The following is a 26,442-nucleotide window of genomic DNA, read 5'->3' as shown; positions in this document are numbered from 1 at the left end:
TTTTAAATAAATGCAAACTTCCTGTTGACTGATGATGGAGCTTTTTTCAACATTTTTTTCTATCTTAAAAGAAAAATATTTTCGTTCATATTTTATTGCATAATAAATAATGATAAATAAAATATTATATATTTTTTTTATTTTAAATATTTATACTGGTATTATCTATATTTTATTTCTGTTATTTAATTTTTTATAAATTTTCTTTTTTTTTATTTTTTAAAAGGCATCAGTTACTTGGTGGAAACTTGGTAATACGTATACACGGTATATGAGATTTTATATATATATATTTTCATTGTGGCATTATAATTCGCTGGTGGGTATTTTGAGGTGTACAACTGTGACAGGAAGCGAAGAGAAATGTAAGACGTCACTGATACCGTAGTAGGTAATCCGCCAGCAAAACAGTGGCGTAGAAATTGTTGAAACTTGACAATCACACAACTAAACATAAATAAAAAAAATTAAGAATAAAAAAAAGGGGATGTTCCGGGTAAAAAAGTAGAACAAGATGAAAAAATAACAAGAGGTAAAAAATAATAAAAAAATACATATTTATTCAGAGCTTTTGTGCTTTTACGAGAAAGAGAGTAAAATAATTTAAATTTCAACACACCTTGAATATTTTGTATTAAGTCAAATAACAAAAAAAAAAAATGTATAAAAAAAGGCAATTGTCTGGAAAAGTATTTAACGCATTAATTCAGCAGTATGCTGAGTGAGGAAAAAAAAAAATATAAAATAACAGAGATGAACCTGACAAGCACATCACCAAGTTATAGTGTTACATTTTTGTTTTTTATTTTGTATTTTTATATATGAATAAAAAAAAAAATGTGCAAACGAGGCTTGGGTATAACTGGAGAATCAGCAAAAAAAGCTAGATGAAAAATGAGAAAATAAAAAAAATAGTAAAGAGAAAACGAGCGTAGACAAAATAAAAATAATAATTGAAAAAAAAAAAAGGTAAAAATCAGGAGTACACAATTGTTGTATATGGGTTACAGCATGAGACGACAAATCCATTTGGAAATAAGCCAAACCATGACACCTTTGCGTCACTAACATATTTCGTTTTTCATCTATACATAGCTCTAGGTCGCGAATCTCGAAAATTTTATTTATTTTTGTTATTTATTTTTGAATTTATGTTGACGTGGCTATCGACATTCAAACCACCCACTTTCAATTGCTAAGGACATCTATGTATTATTTAAATTTTAATTTCAATTTCAACGAAAAAATTTTTATAAATATATTTTTAATCCAGTTAAATCATTGTCATTAATTAAACAATAAAAAAAAAAAAAAACACAAAAATATATCAAATGACGTAGATTTTTTTTCTAAATTGAGTTTTTAATTTTATTAAAACTAAAAATAACATTTATAAATTTTTTTTTTAGATTTATATACAAATTATGTAGAAGTAGATATTTTTATGACGTTTTTTGTTAATTAAATTTTAAAAAATAATAATTAATAATTTGCTGTTTTTTTTCTTCATAAAAATATTATGTTATTCTTCAATTTTAACTGTCAATTTTTATTATAAAAATAAATTTGAATATTAACTGACACGGTGAAACGAATTTTTTTATTTTAAAATATTTAATTATTAATTTATAATTTTTCTGTGTCATCAAACAGGTGGGTGAATTTATACGAATATAAAATATCGACTATTGAAATTTCTTAATTTAAATTCAAAATGAAAATTTAATTTTTCTTTCAAATAAAAATAGCCAACCGTACGTTATTTTTTAAAAATTTAAAATGTCTTTTTTCTTCAACATTTATTATATTATTACTGTTAAAGTTTTAATGTTTTAAATAATATAAAATTAGTTCAATTGTACATAAGATATATGGTTATGCTTGCCCGAATATTTGCAATGTCTATCTATAGATTTTTTTTTTTTTAGAATATAATATACGAAAGGATTGAATATGAACGAGAGAACCCATGCACAAGTGAATGACCGGTCAGAGTCGCCTTTCCCTGTGAATACATACACACAATATATTTTTATTTGTGTTTGTGTATAAATACAAACACAAATAAATCGCAAAGATTCAATGCTTATAAGTGTATATTGTATGGCAACGTCGCATATTTGTCCTCTATGTACACACTCGATTTACTTACAAATATTTTATATTAAATTTTTGTTATACTTTGAAAGTTGTTAAACTTTGATTTACTTTTTTAATTTATTTTAAACTTGAATTAATAAATTGAATTATAATTAATATATCAATATTTTTTTAGTCCTTCAATATAAAAAATTTACACAAACAAATATATGGAAAATAAATTTAATAAATTTGAATTTTTACTTATTAAAAATACTCATCATCTCAGAAACTAACAGAAAAAAAAAAAAGATAATTAATTTTAAAAAACAAAAGCAGAAAATCAAATATTAAAAGAAAAATATCTTGAAAAATTTAAGGTAGTTATAAAATAAATAAAAATAAAAATAATAATTATACTAACAAATTAAAACAAACACATTTTCATTAATAATAATATTAATTTAATCATAAATTAACATAAAATAATATTACGAATAAACTTTGATTAAAAAAATTAGCATAAAGATATTATTATGATTATATTTGATGTATTAATTATGAATAATTAGATAAAATGAAAATTGTATAATAAATTATAATTAAAAATATTTATTTAAATGTTAATAATCTTTTGAATTAATTTAAATAAACCAACAAATGCTGGTGACCTAAAAGAATCGATTTTAAATTTTCGTCAACTATTCCGTGTAGTAAACCAAGTGTCGAAACAAAGTTTGCTGAATGTTGACTTAATTAGTCTTAAAAGTTTTCTTTTAAAATTTCAAACTTGACTATTTTTTTTTTTCTTTTTCTTGGTTGAATAAAGGAGGAAAAAAAAATTCAACTCTGAAGAATTACATTGTCAACAAGCTTGTCACTAATCAGTGCAATTGTTCAACTAAATTTTTTATCAATACAGTTTTGTATTGGTAGCTTAATGTATAGTTTAAATGTCTGAGTTATAAAATTTTTAAAAATAAAATTTATAAGTAACTATTTCTAGAAGTGAATGACCGAGGTGCTGCTGTTGCACTGGTTTGCTTCCGTATCATCTTATCTACACGGACAAGTCATTGAAGGGATTTTCACTGACAACTATATATATGTGTGTATACACATACGCATTTACACTATAAAACACGTATATAACTGTTCATCCTGTTCGTTCATCCTTAACTTACATTAAACCACATTTTATTTTAACGATAAGAATTTTATAAAAAAAAAAAAAGATAACTATGTATTTTTTCTCGTTCATTTCCATCATCGTTAAAGATGGAATTGCAATGATAAATATTTTTATTTTTTTATAGTTAAAACATTTTAAAACTTTTTTTTTTTTTGTCATGCATATAATTTATTTTAGTTGCTTCGAATAATAATTATAATAAGTTTGAATAAATTCTAGTATTTCTTTTAATCAATATTTTTATATTGAGTATATTTATTATTATGAAAAACTTACCTGATCGTAAATTTCCGTAAGATCATGTAGGCTAATGTTGTAAATGGCATTTCTGTAAAAAAATAAAAATAATTAAGGATGAGATAAAAAAGAGAATGTAGGATAATATTTTTGTGTGTATTATGCAAGTGAAATAAATCTTCATTTTAGGGATTATATTTAAACTTTGAATTTTGTGGATTAATCATCAAAGACTGACGTGTTCAACGTGATACTGATGGGAAGGATAATTATTTTTTTTGTCTTTCAATAATTTAATTAACCAATTTACAAATAATTTTGAGATGAAATTTTACTGTCTCAAATAATTGTCGTTTTATCTAATAAAGTTTTATTTTTTAATTTTTTTAAATACCATCTATGTGTAGGTTTTCTGCTAATCTAAAAAATATTTTATTATTTAATAATAAAAATTTAAATCTCAATGGGAATTTAACATTGCGTCCAACAATGCAAGTCAAAAACAAGTTTCGTTGATAAATTTTATATTTTGATGGAAAAAAAAAACAAAATAATAATGCTGTTTATTTTAGCCACAAAATTCAAAGATTAATATTAAATGATTTATTGCACACTTGAAAAATGTTAAATACTTTTTATTTATAAATTTATTCATTTGACTTGTCCAATCATCAGACTACTTTTAAAAACTAAAAATTATCCCTGAGCTCAATTGAATATCTAACAGGTCTATTATTAAAAAACCGCCGACTCCATGAATTTATTTCCAAATTTAATTAATCATCAAAAAAATAAACATATATTACAGGTCATTGCAAAATTGTTTAAAAAAAAAATTACTTCACATTTCATTTATTTCAGTATACATAACGTAACCAAATGAAAAAAAAAAAAAAAAAAATCAACATAATAATATATTCGATTGTTCAATTAAAAAATAAAAATAAATTATTTAAATAGCCTCAAGTAAATTGTGTTTTGATAATTCAAAAATCGAATGAATATTTCATATACGACATTATATTATTATCTTTCTTTTTTTTCAAAACAACAAGTAGTTCAATTTCCAAACGATATAAATATAAAAAATAATATAATTATATTAAAAAATTATATTTGACGTATAGAAATAGGATAACTTGTGCTGTCAAAAATTAAAATAATAAAATAGCAAGTCAGTGGTGGCCAATGTGCTGTCATCGTAAACCCATCGATCTTCCTCAATTAGTTAGGGCCCCATGCATAATTATCAACACAAGTTTGGTGGTACGTGCGCGCGCGATAAACGTGTGCATCCATTATCGAACGGCTCGTGATGGCTTAGCTCGCGGTCGGACGTGAAATTGATTATACCACTAGACTTGTGGCCTGTATATGTGTGTGCATGCTGCCACGATTTGCTGAATATATATCCACTATTTTCCGGCCTCATGAAACCCTCTTGTCCTCCTTCCGAGACGATTAATTTTTTTTTCCTTTTTATAACCTATTTTTCACATTTTTTTTTTTCCATAATTATTTACCCTTTTTTTTTCTTCCTTTCTTCTTTGTTTGTTTGTTTGTTTTTTTTTCTCTTTTTTTTTTTTTTTGCTAACCAACAAGCCCGCAGTCAAAATTATGCCCCATCAAAAAAAATGACCCCCACATACAAATATGCAATCGTAAATTTAACGAACATGAAAAATTACCATACAAAAATGATGACTAGTATTTTACCGCGGCAATTCAATTTTCTGCGTGTTTCAATGTTGTTTAAAAATAATTTTTTTAAAATCACAAATGACACATATAGACAATGTTACAAAATGTATATGCACTGAATGAATTTATTTAATGGTAAACGAATTTTTTTTTTTTTTACATACATGTAAAATCAGTGTAATTGTGCGTGATGAAAAATATAAAAAATACGATAAGGGAAAATAAAATTATATATGTACTGTACCTTGCACCAATCAGGATAAAAGTAGGCGCTCGTTCTAGCAATTTAAAATGTTCAACGTGACTCTCATTTCCCAGGAAACGTTGGCCGATCACTTCACCTGAAATAATAAAAAAAAATATATATATATAAATACATTTTTCGTGAGTGCAATATGCAATGCTCGTCTATCAAGACAGTAAATCGACTGCGCAACATTTTCACATATATATTTATATATTTAAACGTGTTGAGCATTCGGGCATATAATGTGTATATTTTCTTGCACTATCTGCAATGTGTATTTTTTTTTTTTTTTTCTATATACATTGTACATCTTAAAAGTCACTAAAATAAAAAAAAAAATTTTCTATTTTTGATAAGCTAGTCTGTTGAAAATAATAACAATAATAATAATAAATCTATGTATTTGATTCAACTTTTTATAAAACGAAAGAATACATATATTAGAGAGTAGAATTTTTATATTGAATTTTTTTTTTTATTCAATTTTGCGGGCGTGCACTTGAAAGATTGATAAATCTATTATTTGCGTCTCTTCAGTTTGCAATATATATATGTATACTTAACACATATATATAAGTCAAAAAAAAAATAAATAAAAGTGAAAAGTAAATTTTCTTGGTAACAGACTTTTGCCCCAAGTGAACCAAACAAATATATATCAAAATGCAAAATGTAAGAATAATTGATGGGCTAAAAAAAAAGAAAATATAATATATAAACAAAAATGAAAATGAAATAATAATATCATAAAGTCGTATAATAATAAAATAATGAAAAGAAGAGATTGTGGAAGAGACAAACTTGTGGTTTTCATGATCGCACATAAATAACTCTATATAATATTTAATAAACATGAAAAATAAATTAAAAAACAAGATTTAAAAATAAAATCATTTCATAATTTTATTTTTTATTATACAATAATTGCGATGAAAAAAAAAAAAGCTTAAAGATACATTATTTTAACTTTGATAAAGATTTTTCTTTTTTTTTTTAGCACTTATGCTTATTTAAGTTTAATGCAACGTTTTTAAATTTTCAAGTGTGCAATTTTCAAGCTAGTATTTATTGTCAACGAGTATATAAGATTCTCATGTACAGTACATTGAGCATGAAATTAAAAAGCCATTTTTTTTCTCCCCAACAATTCAAGGAGACATCTGCACAAAATAAATTTCATATGATATATACATTGTAAAAACTCATCAAGTAAAAGTAATTTTTAAAAAATGTCATCATAACATTAAAAAGCTTTGATATAAAATTTAAATTTTAATATTATTAAAGACAAAATTTTATACAAAAACATGATGAGAATAGTGTAAAAAATTTGTATATAAAAAAAAAGGAGGAGGAAAATTATAATAAGAGATGATGAAGAGAGTAGTCGATTCTCGAAGCGTTACGGTCTGTCACTTGGATGAATTAATGGCATTTAAAATATAAAAACAGGAAGTGAAAAAGATAAAGGATATACGTGGAAAAAAGGTCAAAGACAGTGAGAAGTAAATTTTAGAGAATATATTAAAGCAATGAGGGCACGAGAAAAGGATCATTTTCAATTATCCCTTGGGCTATTTTACTGGCCAAGACACTCTTGATTTGGGTATAACAACTTTAACAAATTAAACTCACACAGATTGGTAAATAAATTTTACAAAAACACTGTAAATTCAATGCAGAATAATTTACTGATGTTATCAAAATTTATTATTTTTAATTTTACTAGATATTTTGAGTGTAAAAAAATTATTTTTCAACTCATTTTTAATGTATTTAATTAAAGATAATTGAGCAACAAGAAATTAACTAAAATAAATATTAAAAAAAAATTTGATAAATAGTTAAACTGTTTATACAGATATTTGATTAAATTGTAGTAATGTTGTATATTTAGTTAGACCTCATAGACATAGCGCTCGATTAATTTGAATTTTATGTTAACCCAAAAGATCTCAATGACTCTTGTTACCTTTATTGGAATGCAAGAGTTGAAAATAGTCAGAGTGGATCTTTGGACGTGACGGACCCAAGAGTCGTACAATTCAAGTATATATTCTATCTCAAATTTTCTCTTTTCTGTAGTCATCTTCAACAAAATATACAAGTACCAAGCAAATGTCACTTGGGACAATCGTTATCCTCGTTAAATGGGTTTAGTTTAAACTCAACAGTCAAATGTTTGCCAAAGTGTGATAACAAACTTCAAATCTACTATCTCTTCAAGATATTCACAACTTTTTTTTACTTTAAAAAATATTATTTAATATATAAATATTTATAAATTTATTTATTTATTTTATTAAATTTATTGTATATTTTTCTCTTGAAATTCACTAAAGCGTAGGTAATTTTTTTCTTTTTGTTTTACCAATTTTTAAATCATTTAAAAAATAAATTTACAAAAAAAAAATATTTGTAAATGATGTGTGAGTGAGTCACGCAAAGACTCATAAATGTATGAGTTACATTGTTATTTAATATATACAATTTAAAAAAAAAAAAATATGTCCAAATTGTTATTTGTATACGGTACCCAGTTGTACCATGCTCCGCTAACTTTTCCTGATATTCATTTTTTACATTATACATTTATTTGCAACCTCCGCAAGTTCCTCATTCTCTAAAAACTTCATCTTCATCAAAAAAAAAAAATAATCACGCAGTCCATGACCTAAACTTGCTGCTTCATTCCAATGTCATCACTGATTTACAGTTTTATTTTTTTCATCAATTTAAATTCCTAATCATCAACAACATTGACCGACGTTTAAAAAAAAAATAATTTTTCATTTAAAAATAACAACTACCTACAATTATCCTTTTTTTTTTAATGCTAATTATGCTTTATGAGTTTTTTTTTTTTCGAAGAAATAGATGTCTTTTAAATTAATGTAATGTTGATTATAAAATATGAAAATAAAGACTATTATAATGATTTTTTTTTGGATAGATATTTTAAATATTTATTCATGCATTCAATCGATTAAACACAAATCAACTGATGGTTATATATTGTAGGTATTAAAATAATATTTAGCTATGGATGTATATTTAATACTGAAAGTTGATAATATATGATAACACAATGATAATTATGTTGGCTATCGATCGAGTATCACTGGGGTATATTTATCTTTCAAATATCGTTACCAATAATTTTACAATTTAATTAATGATTTAAAAAATTAATTGTGCATTTCGTGATAATAATTCGCTCAATTCTAAATCATGATATAGTAATTTTAATAAATTTTTTATTTCATTTTTTTATTATTATTTCAGCTGATTTTAATGTCGTTTTTTTTTATTTGTGTCATTGTTCTTTTGTTCACTAAAATAGATTATTTTTTTTTTCACTGACTGATTTTATTAGTTGATTTTTATTTTTAAATTAAAAAAATAATTTAATTGAAATTTAATTTGATAAAAATATGTGAAAATTAATCATTAAAATGTTTTTTTATAATCAAAATGTGAAATCGGAATAATTATAGTGAAAAATATAAATTACATTTGTAATTTTCTTGAAGATTGAATATTGTTTTGAATGTGAAATATAAATTTACGTGATTATTATTAATGGTAATAAATAATTTCAACATATGTATTAGATGTTTATATTTTTGATGTAGAAATTTTGTATTGCACGTGTCATTCAAAGTACACTGATACATATAAATAAAAATAAAACATATAAAAGAGAGGATAAAGTGACTAGACACATAGTGGTAAAACGGAAACGAGGGTTGCGAATTGAGACAAGAGACCATATATACAACAATTGAACTACTGTGGTGAATTGTCTTGTTTTCCTGCTGGCATTGTAAACACAAATGGCAACCAAGAAGTATACATATCTACAATTTGCATGTATACCAAATGTATATACACTAAAATGTACTGAGAGAAAATTCAATGTACCTGATTCACTGTGAATACGAAAACAAACCTTGGGATCTACATACATTTATATTATTCATTTCAAATAATATATTTGTCAATCAACTATTTGTCAAAGTCCAAAAAATAAATAGAATATAACTTGACATTTTTATACGGTCAAAGTATCTTGAAGATAAATATTTTCCAGTCAAATTATCAAGAAATTAAATATTCTAGTTGATAATTTACCCTAAAAGAAAAAAAAATATAAAAATCATTTAGCTTGGTGTTGGTATAAAAAGCCATATTTAAAATTAAAATGAATAATTATAAAAATAATATACAAGCATAGTTTAACATGTCGACATAATGATGATTATGATGATTTAAAATTTGTCGAAAAATAATTATGACAAGAGTATGATCAGCACGATAAATAAATAAATATTCCATTTAAAAATTTATTTATTTTTTTTTTTTTGCAAATTTACTATTATCCATATATCTTGGATAAATTGAAAATTAATTTATTTAAAAATTAATTAATTCATCATCGTATTGTAATGACTCGCTGTTATTATTATTTCAAATTTAATTTTTATTAATATTTTCATCTTTTAAATAATTTATTTGTTACTTGTTATTGTATATTATTAATCAAATAATTAGCCTAAATCTTGGCTTAGTTTTGTAATGAAATTTTTTAGTTACTTTGGTATTTTTTATTACCAAGATTTCAAGTAATTTTAACTTGATAATTTATTAAATTGTTCCATTTGTGAAACAATTAAATATTCTTTCATTTTTTCTTTCAATTTATTTATAATGATATAATATATATTAATAGACAATAAGAATTATAAATGATATTATATTATTCACAATTTAAATTCCCTAGAATTTTTAAATACTGAGAATTTACAATTCCTTTTGTTTTAATTTCCTTTTGAAATGTTTTTTTTTTCTTTCCTTGTTTCAATTTCTTTATTTTTTTTTTTTTTTTCATTCACGTGATTTCATTGCATTTATCTATGGTACTGTGGGACCATTGCTTTTCCTACGGACATATCAGATACACATGTACATTACACACTCACATACACACTTTAACCAAAATCAAGTTAAACACATATATAAAGACAAAAGTTAAAAGAGAATAAATGGAAACTGACATTGCATTATTTTTATTTTAAAACTAAATAACATACAGAAAGAAAGAAAATTCCAATGAAATTGAAAATAGAAAAATTTAAAAGAATAAAAATCAGCTCATATAAAAAAAAAAAAAAATACACAATCACAGAAAGAAGATGAGAAATAAAATTAAAAAAAAAAAATAGTAAAAATAGTAACTCGATGGATTGTTGTACTGGTGGGAATTAGATGAGAAAAAAATCGATTATTCAACGTCAACATTGTGACTAGATAAAATATACTATTTTCAAATAAGAAAGTAAGTTAATGTTGAAGATTGCAAGTACCAACTGGACCTATATCCTGTTGTCAATTGTCATTTAAAATTGGAATGTCAATAAGTGACAGATTTAATCTGTTATATTATTTTCCAACTTGATCTGTTGTCTAAAGTTTTGCATAAATTTACAAATAAATTTTTTTACAATTTATAGACAATAAAATAAATAAAATAAATAAAATATTAACTATAGCTAAACACAAACAAACAAGTTAAAATTCATTGGACCTAGTAGTATACTATCTGCAGTTGATTGTGATCAAGTGAGAAAGTTATACAATTTCATGATTACATTATTCAATCCACGCAGAGATAAATAAAATAATTCGCCTTGTGGTTGATTGTGACATGCCTATTGATGTTCTACACTCTATATATTTAATATGTATATGTGTACAGTGTATGTATACATATGGTAGATTTGTGAATTGTAATATATGTATTATATTTTAGTGAGAGAGGACAGGAAAGAGTGCATGCTGTGTATTACTCCTCATTTCTTCATTTTCATCGATGCACTCACTCACAACTCTCTGCGTGATTAAGGGATGTCTCTCCCTCTCTTCTCATTATGATGACGTGAATAAATTGCAATTTACTGCATTTGTTTGTCGAGTGTACGTTCACTTTGATGGAATACGAGACAAGAGCATGTATCATTCATGTTGTACATGAGTGTATTTTTATTTTTTTGATACAAGAACAGGGTGAATGTTAAAACACCGATAGAGTCGTCAAAAATCACGACAATTGTTTGAAAATTTATATTAATTATTTTAAAATTATATTTCATTAGTTAATTTTATTTTTTTAAATAAAATTTATAAACTAGATTTTTCAAAATTTAATAAAAAGTTTTATGTAAAAAAAAAAAAATTTTTTTTCATTTGAAATTGGGATTTTATTTAATGTTGAAGTAAAAGTTATTTTTTAATATGATTTTATATATATAGATCTACAAGAGATTATAATGATGAAGAAAAAAAAAAATAGAAAATATTTATTTTTATTTTTTATAAAAAATAAACAAAATTTTTTTATTGAATTTTATAAAGAGATGCTTGTTGTATATTTTAAATTTTTGTCTATTTTTTTTTTCTATTTGTTTATTGCTTGAGAAGCAAACGGATTTATCATAGTAAACGGATGTAGAGACTGTACAGTAAAATTCCGGAAATAAGGAAATGTATAAGAGAGCAAGGTACAATGTCGTTGTATCCGGTTGTAATAAAGTGTCTGCATGTATGTGTGGTGGAATCGAGTTAAAGGCCACTGTGAAATAAAATTACTATTTTTATCATTGTGTAAATATATATTTTATATGAGATATTTATTTAGATAGAAAAATAAATAAATAATCGGAGCAATAGTGGTGGTAAAAGATATAAAAGAAAAGTCACCAAGTTGTTGCTGCCGATTCTATCGTGTATATCAATGTCATCTATTTTGTTGGAAGAAAAATAAGAAAAATGAAAAAAAAAATGGGGGATAAATAAGGGATGCTATATAACTATCTGTATACATATAAAATAAAAGCAGTGATCGAAATAAAAAGATTAAGAATTGTAGAGGAGATAGTTCCACCGATCGAATCATTCGTCCGCGTTCTGCTTCCTAATTGGATCGTTTTATATTGTATATACTTGCAATTTCAGTATTTTTATTTAATTTTTTTTTTTTTTTTTTTTTTTCATTATTCTGGACATTTAAAAGACACTCACGTACATATATATATTTATTTATCGTAAATGTCCTTGATAAAATTTAATTTATAACCTTCAATTATAATAAATAAAAGTAATTAAAAATAATAATATATACTGATAATTTTTAATTGCAATATTTAATTTTTTTTTTTAATTTTAATTTTATGACAATTAAATGTCTTGTTTAACGTATCCTGAGCCCAAATTTTCCGATTAAAAAAAATTAATATCATATCATTTAGCAGGTGTTGATAGAAAAAGCCATATTTAAAATTAAAATGAATAATTATAAAAATAATATACAAGCATAGTTTAACATGTCGACATAATGATGATTATGATGATTTAAAATTTGTCGAAAAATAATTATGACAAGAGTATGATCAGCACGATAAATAAATAAATATTCCATTTAAAAATTTATTTATTTTTTTTTTTTTTGCAAATTTACTATTATCCATATATCTTGGATAAATTGAAAATTAATTTATTTAAAAATTAATTAATTCATCATCGTATTGTAATGACTCGCTGTTATTATTATTTCAAATTTAATTTTTATTAATATTTTCATCTTTTAAATGTATTTCATTGTGAGTATTATATCGTGATTTTTAAGGAACTGTTTGATTATTGTGAATATAAAAAAACAGGAGTTTTCGGAAAATTAATTAACACTTGGATATTCTTCTTGAAATTTTATTTATTTCTTATATATTTTTAACAAAAAACAATGTTTGTGAGTTATCAAATTATTATTCTTTGCAAGGTTAATTATAGCGCCAAATTTGATTCTATATAAATTGACAAATAACAAGAAAAATAAATCATTAATGTGCAAAAATTAATTACAAAAATTCTAAAATTTTTGTTTTTTGGGATTGGTATGACAAAATTTAGCTAAGTTCGGATTTTTTCAGATTGAAATGTGTTTACTTTCAAACGTTGAAACTTTTGTTATTTGAAAGTTGCGCTATTCGTTATTTTGCCTCGATACCCAAGTGCCTTACGAGTTAATTTTTCTTTCTATTTGATGGTTTTGGCGCCCATGCACACGTATTGTGACACGGTGCACATGCACTGCAATCGCCATCATCTCGACATCTTGCTCGAGTACTGACACCAGTTTGCGCCGTCTTATTCTCATCTTTTGTATAGCACCACATATTCGCAAAACCCATACATCCTGCCCAACAATCATCATTATCACATCCGAATCTATCGCTGCACGACCTCTTTTCACGACTTATTCCAGTCATATAACTGCCATCATAATTTTTTGGTAATGACTTGACAAAAAATATCAAATTCAACTCCAATAATACCACTACCAGCATAAACAAATTTTTCATCATCTAAAACATTGATTGATTGAAAATTTTCAGTATTTTAAAAACAAAATAATTCTAATGGCTTACCTTGTTTAATGTGTGTTTATTATTCAGACTTTGATACACGTAAATGCGCCGAAAATAATATCAACAGCTATTTATACTGACATTTAAACAATTATAATTATATCGATGAGTATAATTATTAATTATAATGATATCTATATAAGATAACAAATTAAACTAAAAGCTATAATGCCGATTATTAATTATTGCTCATCAACTGCACATCATTATAACCCATTAATCAACTAATTTATTTAATTTTCCTTTGTTTCGTAATAATAATTTAGCATTAATTATATTGAAAAATAATTATCATATTTACTCGCAATTAATATGAATAATAATTGATATTAATTATTTATTTATCTTTTGTTTTTAATTATTACGTAATGCACATGATAATTTAAAGTTCTATAGAACAATTATAAATAATTATTTCCGTTCGAAATTTCTAGCCCAAAAAGCTCAACTTTACGGTAATTTCTAGTCGTGGTATTTGCAAAAAATAAAAAATTAATATTTTACACATCAAGCCCAGTTGATGACGATTAAAAAATTATTTAAAAAAAAAAGTAATTTTGATTTTATTAATGTTTATTTTCATGTTAATTTTATTATTAGCGTCGAATTTTATTTGGCGGTATTTAAAAATGGCGCCGAAATAAAGAATAAAAAACCGTGTGAAAATAAACTCCAACATTTTACAGGTAAAAAAAATATCATACAATATTAAATTTGACTTTTTAGATTAACTGTTTTTTTTTTTTTTCGCAAAAAGTTAATATATATTTATAAATAAAAAGTTGAAAAAATAAGCGAAATATGGTTTGAAAAAAATTGTTTTTGTTTGAAGGTACATATATATAAAAAGTACTTGTATATACAATTTTCCATCGCTAATTTGAGACGGAAATTCAAACAACTCAAATAAACTTTTCCGCTTATGCAATACCATACGTGTTTTGCCAGTAATACCCATGTATTATATTGCCTCTGGTATTAAATTTTCAAACATGGTAACACGTCCGCCTTACCTATTGTATATATATATAAATATATTTCGATGAAATATATCTACACGTTTTTCATACATAATCTAACGATGAAAGTTTTTTTTTGAAAATTGACGATCTGTATACATTTCCATATTATCACCGTGTATGCACACTCTGACCATGCACATATAGTTTTTTTTTTTTTTTTCTCCACCCACTTGTGTAAATATTTTTTTATTTTTTTTTATTTTTTCCATCATATCTCATCTTTGGCGTTTCAAATATTCTCATCAAAAATATTCTGAAAGATTCAAGTTGGGTCAAGCGTTACCCTTGCCTTTGACATCTTGAGTCAAAAAAAAAAAAAAATGATGAAAGACGCTTGATAAAAAGGTGTGTTTATAAAAAAAAACAAAATACATAAATACAAATAGTTTTTTTTTTTTTTTCAAAGAAAAATGGGGTTAAAAAAATATAAAAAATAAAAATCAGAGTGAGTTCGTTAAACTAATATCAAGACTTGCGGGTGAAAATTAAAATACTAAAATAATAGTTGATGGATTCGCGTAAGAAGCGTGGGATTAAACTTCACCCAAGGAAGCCATTTTGCCAATGGCAAAAAATTATTTTATACACGCAAACTAGCGTGTTACAAATTCAACAAACGCATGCGAATATATTAATATATATTTATAATATCATGTGTGTTTGTTAAAAGACAGAAGGGTGATAGTAAAAATTTTTTATAATGTTGAGAATTGTTAATAAACTTACAGTTGTATATACAGGCTTATCACGCGTCTTGTTGTTAACACTCACGTGAGAATATATTTGAAAATTTAAAAAAAAAAAAACACCCTGTGATTGTCGTTGATAATTATTTATTTTTAATTTTTTTTATATATTATATTAATTAATTTCATTTTTCTCTGACTGACATGCTCAGAAATACTCGAGACATATTTTTTTTTTTTTTAAAAAAGTTGTAGATTATAAAAGTTTTTTGAAAATGTGTCAGCAAATAATTTTTTTCTTTGACATTTTCATTTGTCTTTTACAATTTTTTTATTTTTTTTTTTTCGTACACTTGTAGATAAAACTTTAGCAGTTAAGCCTTTACCACAATGTGGCTGATAAAAGTATGTTTTTTTTTTTTTTTTTTTAAACAATTTTTCATTGTCTTTTTAAATATTTAAAAAATTGAAAAAAAAATACTGCAATATTCAAAAGATTTAAATTGAAATAATGAAAAAAAAAAAAAAATTGTTTAATTGAATAATAAATATTTATTTAAAGAGATAATTTTAAATTTATGAAAAATATTAATTAAAGCTGCTTTTTTTTTTTGCTGTGCATTGTTCATATTATGATTTTAATAGCGGATTTATAAATTTTTTTTAGTTACAATGTCCAACAGGATATTACGCTGTGTCCATAAAACTTTAACTGAGGTCAGATTTCCGCACGAGAAAAGCTATTCTTCCGGACAATATTCATCTTCTCTTATACATCGTCTATATATTTTTTTAAAAACATTTACTTTTTTCATTGAGTAAAAGTAATTGCATGACGCAGTTTTTGTTTGTTTGATTTTTTTTTTTATTGTTCCGGAACCAATGTACCGCGAACAGATGAGCTTGGTGAAAACTTTATCAAAGTGAAAATGGCGTAAAGAAGTAAAGAGATTAAATATATTTAAAAAAAAAAATTATGTGGAAAGTCGTACAGTGGCCAAATTAAAGAACAAACTTTTTTTAAATTCTTAAGAAATTGTAAACATAATAAAAAGTCATTAATTTTTTTCTTGAATAATAAAAATATATATATTTAAATAATAAATAAATATTGTTAAATAATAAATAATCTATTTACATTAAATGTTGAAAATAATTTCATAAAAAAATAGTTTAAAAGTTAAAAAAAAAACAATTTGTATTTCTAAATGTTTTTAACTGTTTTATTATTATTTTTGGTTTGTTTATAATAAATTTGAATAAAGTTATTATGCTTGAGTATTTACAGACAAAGTAAATTTAGTATAAAAGCAAAATCCAAGTTGAGAATAATTTTGGTTAAATCGATCATCAACATTGTACCACAAGCTGCAGGTATATCCAAGTATTTTGTAATATACCACATAAACATAAATATATCCTTCCGGCAATTCCCACGCCAAAAGATGCGTGATATTATCAATGTTTTAGTGATCACACTGTAAACTACATAACTTGGCAATAGACATTGGTTAGCCAATATATTCGATGATTATAATATCATCCGTTTGTAATAATCCAAATGCATCTGTCAATTATAAATTCCAACAAACGCTCAATACAATCTACTCCAAGAAACGATCTGGATAATTATTACACCAAATATATTCAATCGCTCATTATCGAAGATTTCATCACGGACGAAATCACCAAAGCGTTCACTTTGAAATCACTCTAATTCACAATAAATCACGAAATTTATTTGAATTTATTGAATTTTAAAATTGATTGTTTTGATAAAAATTTTTAAATATTTAAAGCATTGTTTCATAAAAATTTACACAATTTTTAACAATCAAATCAAATTTATTATTATTATTATTTTTAACCAGTAGGATTTTCAAAAAAAAAATTCAATTTTTGCCTAAAAATTCGCTTGAATATAAAATTTATACGAAAAAATAATTGAAATTAATTTCTATAATTTTAAGGATAATTATATTCAGGTATTGTTTCACCTTGTACATTAAAAATCACATTAAAATTGTGGTTTTGTATAAAAAAAAAAAAAACCCTTTGAAAAATATTTTAAAAGATAATAATTATATTAAAAAAATTTTCAAGTTAATATAAAAACTACTCAGACATAAAAAGGGTATAAAAAAAAATAAAATAATTATAATGAAAAAAATGTAGAATGAAAAAAAAAAAAAGAATGGTGTTAAATTAAACAGACACCAGACTGTTTTTTTTTCTCTAAATTAAACTTTTCATTTGGACAAGAGAGATAAAGAAGAGAAATAAAAAATGAAATATTTTAGATTAGTGACATTTTGTGGAGTATGCACATACAGAGTGAATGATGGACAAAAAAATAAGCTGTAAATTATACAGCTCGTTTAGTTTACTGGACATTCAAGTGACAAGTGGAGATCCAAACTGGACCACATTGTTTTCTTAGAGTCCAATAATAACGACGACAATGATAAAGAAAAAGACGATAGATTGTGACGTTAATTTGCCAATGCTTTCAGAATAAAATAATGAAACTAAATATATAAAATCATCCAAATTAAAATGTTCACTTTTTTTTTTATACATCCCCCTTTGTTATTTTTTTCAACAGTATAATTTCCCTCGTCTCTTATAGCCCCCAGGGCTAAATTTTATGTCAAAAGTATTCGACAAAACGACATGCTGGCTTTTGGCTTTTACAAAATTTTCATAAAGCTCATATGTGTATCTGAATTGTTAGCTTAGATAATAATACAATTGCATATATAATATATGCAACGACATATTTTTTTTCTCATACGAAAAAAGAAGCTTGAAAAAATTTACAACGTTATTTTATTGGCTGGCTTTTATTTTACAAAAAGAAATCTCAAAAAAAAAAAAATAACCAAGAAGACTTTAGGGAAATTTATTTTACAAATAAAAATCTAAAAAAATTCACAAAACAAAAATGTAGGTATTATTTTTTAAAATTTAATTATGTTACAAATAAAATAAAATTAATTGAAAGTATTTTGTAATTATTGTAATTCAATTTAAAATATTTTTTCGATTAGAAAATTTTACAATATTATTAATTGATTCTATCTAGCGATACCCAGATTTTTTAAAAATTTATATTCATATATTCTGAATTTTTAGTAAAAACATTATTTTAAGAATAAAAAAATAGACAGTAGATTTTTTATAAAAATAAAACTCAACTCACGTATTTGTATATATTCACAAGCTTATATATAAATATGTTTTTTTTTTTATGTACAAATCTATTGGGTCAAAGCTCATGGGGGGTGGTACGTGAGGACGAGATACGTAAGGTAGATAAAATGTGTATTAGGGGTATCTACGAAAAAAATAAAAATAAATAGTTGCATTGGATTTTGGCCAAAAGAAAAAAAAAATCGAGACTTTCAGCCGAGTAGAAAATCCAAGAAGATCGTCGAGTTGGAAGGGCTATGTATTGTGTACAGTAAACATGTGCCAGAGACAGACTCCAAGAAAAAATATAATATAAATAATAATAATAAATGAATTAGGATATGTGCACATGAAAAATACACATTTAAAAAATTCACATACAAAATCATTGAACTGTGCTAACTCTTGTCAAGCGGATATGTCCGATAGTATACAAAAAATAAATAAATATGTACCTTCTGTAATTTTTTTGTTTTTTTTATTTATCAATATAATGCGTTTCATGTTTTTTATTTTTGGATAACAATTTTTTTTTTTAAATATTTTTTTTTGCTTTTCTAAATTACGGATTGTTTATACAAAAATGTTATTGAAATTTTTTTGTATATTGATAATCTGATGGTTCGAAATTCACTGATGAAAAAAATTAAAAAAAAAAAACAATTTGAATGTGTATTTTTTTATTGACAAAGATAAATAAAAAAATGAAAATTTATTTTGTAAATTGAAAAATGATATTTTGATGAAAAGTATATTTATTTAGTTAATTAAAAGCTGGTTTTTTTTTTTTTCTTTTCTTTTCAACTTGATAATACTCGAGGTTGAAGAAGTCTTTTTGAAAGAAAGTAAAGGGGTTGTTCCTTTTGTTATTTATGAAAACTCAAGAATACCTCAAATATATTATATCAAGATTTAAAAAATACAGTTAAAGATTGAAAGGTATATATACAAAAAATTCAATAGTGAAGAAAAAAAAAAAAGATGAGGGGAAAAAAATAATTGGCCGATCGTAAAGTCTAGAGGGTTGAGATAACACTCGTTCAATCGAGTCGACGATAGATAAGTTCTTTGCTGTTCCGCACGATAATTGCTTGTTCGGCAAAACCTTATCTTCACTGCCATTTTTTTTTTTTTTTTCTTTTTTCTCTTATCAACTTTTGGTTTTTTCTTTAATTTTTTTTTGGTAGAAGAAGGGTGGTTCATCAACTTACCACCAAAGCCCAATTTCATTACTCAATTATTTTTACTTTTTATTTATTCTTCACCTACTTGTGAAAATCTCATCATTGATAAACAAAAAAAAAAAAAAAAAGTTACATGTCTGAATATCCTGGCCGTTATATTTTAGCGAAAAAACAGTAGAAATTAATTTAAATACGAAAACTACTAACAATTACTTTAATTCATAATAAATTGAATAAATTAACAATTGAAAAGATATATTTAAAAAGTGAAATATTAATAAAAATTAAATTTGATAATAGGAAAAAAAAAAATGACAAAAAAATGTGGGACAAGCCCAATTTCGTTGGGTGATGAGAACTGGGGCCAAGACCACCAAGTTCTCCAACACCAGGTTGTTTTTCTTCGTTGGGTCAGGAGATTTTACAGCGGAATTCGGGCCGTCCCGACCACGGCCACCTTATCCGCCAACTGACCAGTAATCCCTCGTTGGATCAGGATTGTTTTACGCTGGACCGGTGCGGTACCTGTCACCCATCCAACAACTGACCAAGGGGTACGGTGCTTAACATACGACGAAACCGTACCCCAACTCGACGCTCAGAGCTACAGGCCCTGCGGCTATTTGCAAGTAAACAAAAGTCGCATATAAACTAATTTTTATTTATTTAAATAAAATTAATATTATTTTTAAGACGATAAATGTTTTAAATTTAAATATAATTATCTCAAAAATAATACCCACTATAGCAAGTAAAAAATAAATTACAAATTTATCAAACATGATGATAATAATTATTTAAATAAATAAAATAAATAAACATTTAATAAAATATATTTAAAAGATGAAAATATTAATGAAAATTAAATTTGAAATAATAATAACAGCAAGTCATTACAGCACGATGATGAAATAATTAATTTTTAAATAAATTAATTTTCAATTTATCCAAGATATATGGATAATAGTAAATTTGCAAAAAAAAAAAAATAAATAAATTTTTAAATGAAATATTTATTTATTTATCGTGCTGATCATACTCTTGTCATAATTATTTTCCGACAAATTTTAAATCATCATAATCATCATTATGTTTACATGTTAAACTATGCTTGTATATTATTTTTATAATTATTCATTTTAATTTCAAATATCAAGTAAGTTATTAAACAAGATATTTTATTTGATCGAGAAATTTGTGCTTATGATAATTGGACCGTCACATTTAACCCTGATACTAAAGAAAACTTTCCACGTATATAGCTTTTCACAATAGACAAAACAACCCTATAAAAATAAAAAAAAAAAAAAACAAAATCGAAATAGTCATTTTTTTTTTTATATTTATTTGAGTCACGCCAAATTGCCAATGACACGCAAGACAAAAACGACAACTCATACATAAAATAAATATAAAACAAATCAAATTTATCATTATTGAGTGTACGAAAAATACTCATTAAATCAAATAAAAACAAGTCAAAAAACAAAAGAACATAAAGATTTATAACCAAGTACAAAGACATGTGCAATTTAACTTAACACATACACATATACTATAAAGAAAAATATAAACAAAATAATAAATATCCTGACAAATACAAATAAACAAAGATAAAATATATTTCATTGTTGTTTTGTCAAAAGACAAATACAAAATGTAGATACTAAAATTTTACTTTTTCATTAAACAAAAAACTTTTATAAAACACAAATTGCATGATAAATTCAAGATAAATGCGGGCTAAAGTTGTATTATTAAAATGATACATAGTGCGAATATACTAACGAATATAATATATTTTCATCATACTAATATTCACATACATATTTGCATATACAATTGATAGTTTTCAACAAACGATAGGTACGCTTCGGTATTAGTGTGCCTTCCTCATTAGCAAAACTATATGCTGAATTAATTTCGATGGAATGTTTTATGCAAATAATTTTACTAAAGAATTTAACTAAATAATTTTACTGATTGGTATTCATCATATACTTGTTATTATTTAAAAATATATATTGTAAAAAAAATGCTATTTTTTTTTCCTTTTATATCAAGAAGAGACTCGACAAGGTCTCCTTAATTTATTTTACGACTATATTTTTATATGTATTGTCAGAATATGTTTTTAAAAAAAGAAAAAAAAATATTTTATTATATATATTTTTATTTTTATACATTGGAAATTGGAGTTGTTTGGCAAAGGACCAAACAAACTGAATAGCATGCATGCGATGAAGACGAAAATGTATTGATGGCATGGGTTCATGTTGACGATGAGATAGTGTAGTATAGTATAGATATCTCTCGAGAACAAGAATGGCTAAAAAAATATATATATATAAATATATCTACATGTACATGTTGTATTTTAAATTATGTAAGTGTGATTGTGAGTGAATGTATTTTCAAAGGTAAAAAACGTATTATTGTTCGCTTGTGTGTGTGTAAAAAAAATAAATATAAAAAGATAAGAAAAAGAAGAAAATAAAAATGTACTCTAACGATGAGCCATTGAGTTTTCACTTGGAGAACATCGACCTGTGTGAAAGATAAAAAAAATACTAGAAAAAAAGGAAAAAATGAAAAGTGCTCACTTGCAATAAAGAAGATTTGAGTCTTTGCTGAGGCATTGAGGCCTTCAAATTTTATGGAGTCTGATATGTCCTTTCTTTCTTTGATATAAGTAAAATTCACAATTTTTTTTGATGACTTGCATTTTGTTATATACTTGACTCTAAATATTTATTATATGGAATACTAAAATATATGATTGAAAATCAAAATATTATAAACAGAAACTTGTGGGTTAGATCATCAGAAAATTTAATTTTTCTGGTTGATAATTTCTTCAAAATGAAGATGGTTCATTCTGTATAGTGTATGTTGGTTTTTCTTGAGAAATTAAGATTCAAATGAATCATTATAAAAATAATCTAAACGTAATAATGATTATGACTAATTCAAATTTGCCATTCATCACTTTTTTTTTCTTTTATTATTTTTTTTTATCCTTTCATTATTATTTTTTTATTATTATAAAAATGGTTTTCAAAAATAACAGTAATGCAATTAATAATTATAGTTTATAAATTTCATGAGGTAATGATTTTAGTTGATTCTTATGTAACAGCATAACAACACATCATAAATTTGTAATCACGTCTAAATATCATGGTCAAAATATTCTAAACAGAAATTTCACGGTTAAATATTTTAAATTAAAATGAATCGTTATAAAAATAATGCAAGCATCGTAATATATACAAGTTATTATCATATGAAAATGAATCATGAAAAAAAGAAGATTAATAAAATAATCAATAGTCAAACATCGTGGTCAAAAATCTTCTTAAACACAAATTCCCCGGTTGAATCATCCGGAAATATATTTTTCCTGCTTGATAATTTACCCCAAAAAAAAAATGAATCATCATGTAGCTTGTGTTGGTATAAAAAGCCATATTTAAAATTAAAATGAATAATTATAAAAATAATATACAAGCATAGTTTAACATGTAAACATAATGATGATTATGATGATTTAAAATTTGTCGAAAAATAATTATGACAAGAGTATGATCAGCACGATAAATAAATAAATATTCCATTTAAAAATTTATTTATTTTTTTTTTTTGCAAATTTACTATTATCCATATATCTTGGATAAATTGAAAATTAATTTATTTAAAAATTAATTAATTCATCATCGTATTGTAATGACTCGCTGTTATTATTATTTCAAATTTAATTATTATTAATATTTTCAACAAATGTTTATTTGTTTTATTTATTCAAATAATTATTATCATTATCTTTAATAAATTTTTAATCAATTTATTTTTACTAATGCCATTCATATAATCAATTATTCATAAATACATGAATAATGATAGTCTAAATTTCAATTATGTCATGTAATAATTAATTGTTTTAATTAAATTGTATTTATTTTTTAAAGTCAATGTCATTTTTGTTGGATGTGAGCTAGAGAAAATAGATATAATAAAATAAAGTTGTAAAATATTTCGTTGCAACAGTGATGCCTGTTTATACACACACACACATGTATACAATACACCCGATGACTCGTATACTTAAATGGGCTAATAGGCTAATGTACTATAATTTTGCCCTCTGGACCCTTCTTCCCTCCGAACATCTCTTTTAATCTCCACTTGAAACCGCTATTAGACACTTGCCAATTATTCGTGTCAACTGGTACGACCCAACTGGAATTTTTTGACTTATCCATTCACGACAAATGTCTCAAGAATGTCATAAATAATTTTAAAAATAACAATCCATAAAAATAATCATTGTAAAACAAGATAAAAAGTAATCAAATTTAATTAAAAACATAAAATATTAAAATTGAAAGGTTTTTAATATTAAAATTTTATTAATAATTAAAATAATGAATAAAATCAAAATACTAAATTTATCCCTTTAAATTATTCAAAACTCATAAGAAAATTAACCAAGTCAACCAAAAAAAAAAGAAAAAAAGATATTAATCTCATTCATTTGAATAGATTTTGAATGATTTATACTATAATGAAGATAAGATATATCCTAACTCATAATCCATTAAAACATGACCTCACAAAATTCTAATATTACCTCTCGGCTGCAAATCTTACAATCATCTCGAATATTCTCTTATACGTACTTTATTCAAAACTCACACAAATTACATTAACAAAAGCTGTTTGAATGTGTCATATTAAAAGTTATATATATATAAAAGCAAAACTGAGTTCATTTTGTAAAGGGCATTAAATACATAGCCATCATTAAGATCAAACATTCAAAACTTTTGTTTCAATCTATAAACAAACATCACAAGAGTCGTGTCAAGTTTGATAGTATATATATACATTTACAGTATCGATCTATTAGTTGAGCAATGTTGCTAAGTGCACAAAACTTTGTAATATTTTGGTCAAATACTTGAGCTATGTGTCTTAATTTACTTTGTGAATATAAAAAAGTAAAATAAAGAGGATGAATAAGGATGCAAATTATTTATAGGGTATGGTGACACATACAGAGCAATAGAAAGAGGATGATATCAAGTGGATTAGTTTCCTTATATATATATAGTTTCTTTGCAATGAGGGCGGAGTTGGTTTCGTCGTTGAATTATGCCACGTATGCAAAGTGCAAGCTATCTTACCAAGTGATAAGGGAGACACGCGAGTCATGCATGTCTCGTGAAATATATAAGCAGCGACACTTTACCATCTTGGTTAACATATACACACACACACACATATTAAATACATTCAAGAATATATTTTTTTTGTTTATTTTATTTTGTCTTGTTCATATTTTCGAACCCTAGCCACCATCTAATGTCATTTCAAAGTCATCCAAACCACAGCGATGAAAATTTGCATACCATTTATGAGACTTGGATTGCTTGCTACATGACAACTATGCATATATATAAATTAATATCAACATAATAGACACACACAAGTATGCTCTATCAAGATTTGAATAATATTATTATTTGAATCTTCTTGGTTGATTTATATATTTACATTGTGGAATTAAAAGTAATCAAATGTGCCATTTTTGAATTTTTTTTTATTTTTGAAAGGTCAAAAAAGGTATGATTAAAAATTATTTTGGCAAATGAATTTTCTATCACACTACAAGATTATTAGTAGTTAAAAATTTATCAATAGTAAAAAGACGTATGTCACATGTGTTAAAAGTAAATAGGCGTATCTCCAGCATGATTAACAGCAACGAGAAATATGTCAATTTGACATGCGCTTTTTTCACATTTAAATATTTAAAAAATTAAAGGTAAAAATTACCAAGTCAATGGAGATACGTCTGTTTAACATTATCAACAAATACATACGTTTTTTTTTTTTAATTTTAATTATTTTTTTGCATTGTTTGCATAACGTAAAACAAAAAAAAAAAAAAAAAAAATGATAAAAAAATTGTGGCAAAAATAAATTTGGAAAAAAACGCTTTATTAAAACTGTTGTATTTTTTTATCCAAGACTTGATAATTTTTTTCTTTTATCTATATAACGTTGTTTATCGATTTTTTTGAGATAAATTAAAATTGCCCCCAGGTGATGGTCTTATTATCGAGTGGACATTATTAACCTGACAAACTATCAATAAATTTTATATAATTAAAAGTCAATTAATTGGATTTTATTTATTTTTTTTGTTTTCAACAAGACAGGTTATCATGCTGGATATATATATTATATATCAAACAATTCTCGAGGGTAAAATAATTTTTGTTCTACATTGTTTTGTTCAGTCCTTCATTCTGTTAAATTACTTGTTTATTTTTATTTTTTTTTATTATTATTTGCTCATTATATATACCTTTTTTTAATTTTATTTTTATGACTGCAATTAATTTGTGAATTTA

General features: G+C 24.2%; 1 protein-coding gene across 1 annotated transcript in view; it reads right to left on the bottom strand.

The window, feature by feature from the left end:
- LOC122859308 (semaphorin-1A-like) overlaps positions 1-26,442 on the bottom strand; it is a 99,995-nt gene that overhangs the window by 26,769 nt on the left and 46,784 nt on the right. Inside the window, exons 3-4 of the mRNA XM_044162768.1 lie at positions 5,454-5,550; positions 3,548-3,599 (exon numbers count right to left, since the gene is read on the bottom strand). Of these exons, the coding sequence (XP_044018703.1) occupies positions 3,548-3,599; positions 5,454-5,550 (149 nt within the window). The remainder of the gene's footprint in view (positions 1-3,547; positions 3,600-5,453; positions 5,551-26,442) is intronic.

This window comes from Aphidius gifuensis, linkage group LG6 (assembly GCF_014905175.1).
Source record: "Aphidius gifuensis isolate YNYX2018 linkage group LG6, ASM1490517v1, whole genome shotgun sequence".
Classification (NCBI taxonomy): Eukaryota; Metazoa; Arthropoda; class Insecta; order Hymenoptera; family Braconidae; genus Aphidius; species Aphidius gifuensis.
This window is presented reverse-complemented; position numbering and strand designations above follow the sequence as displayed.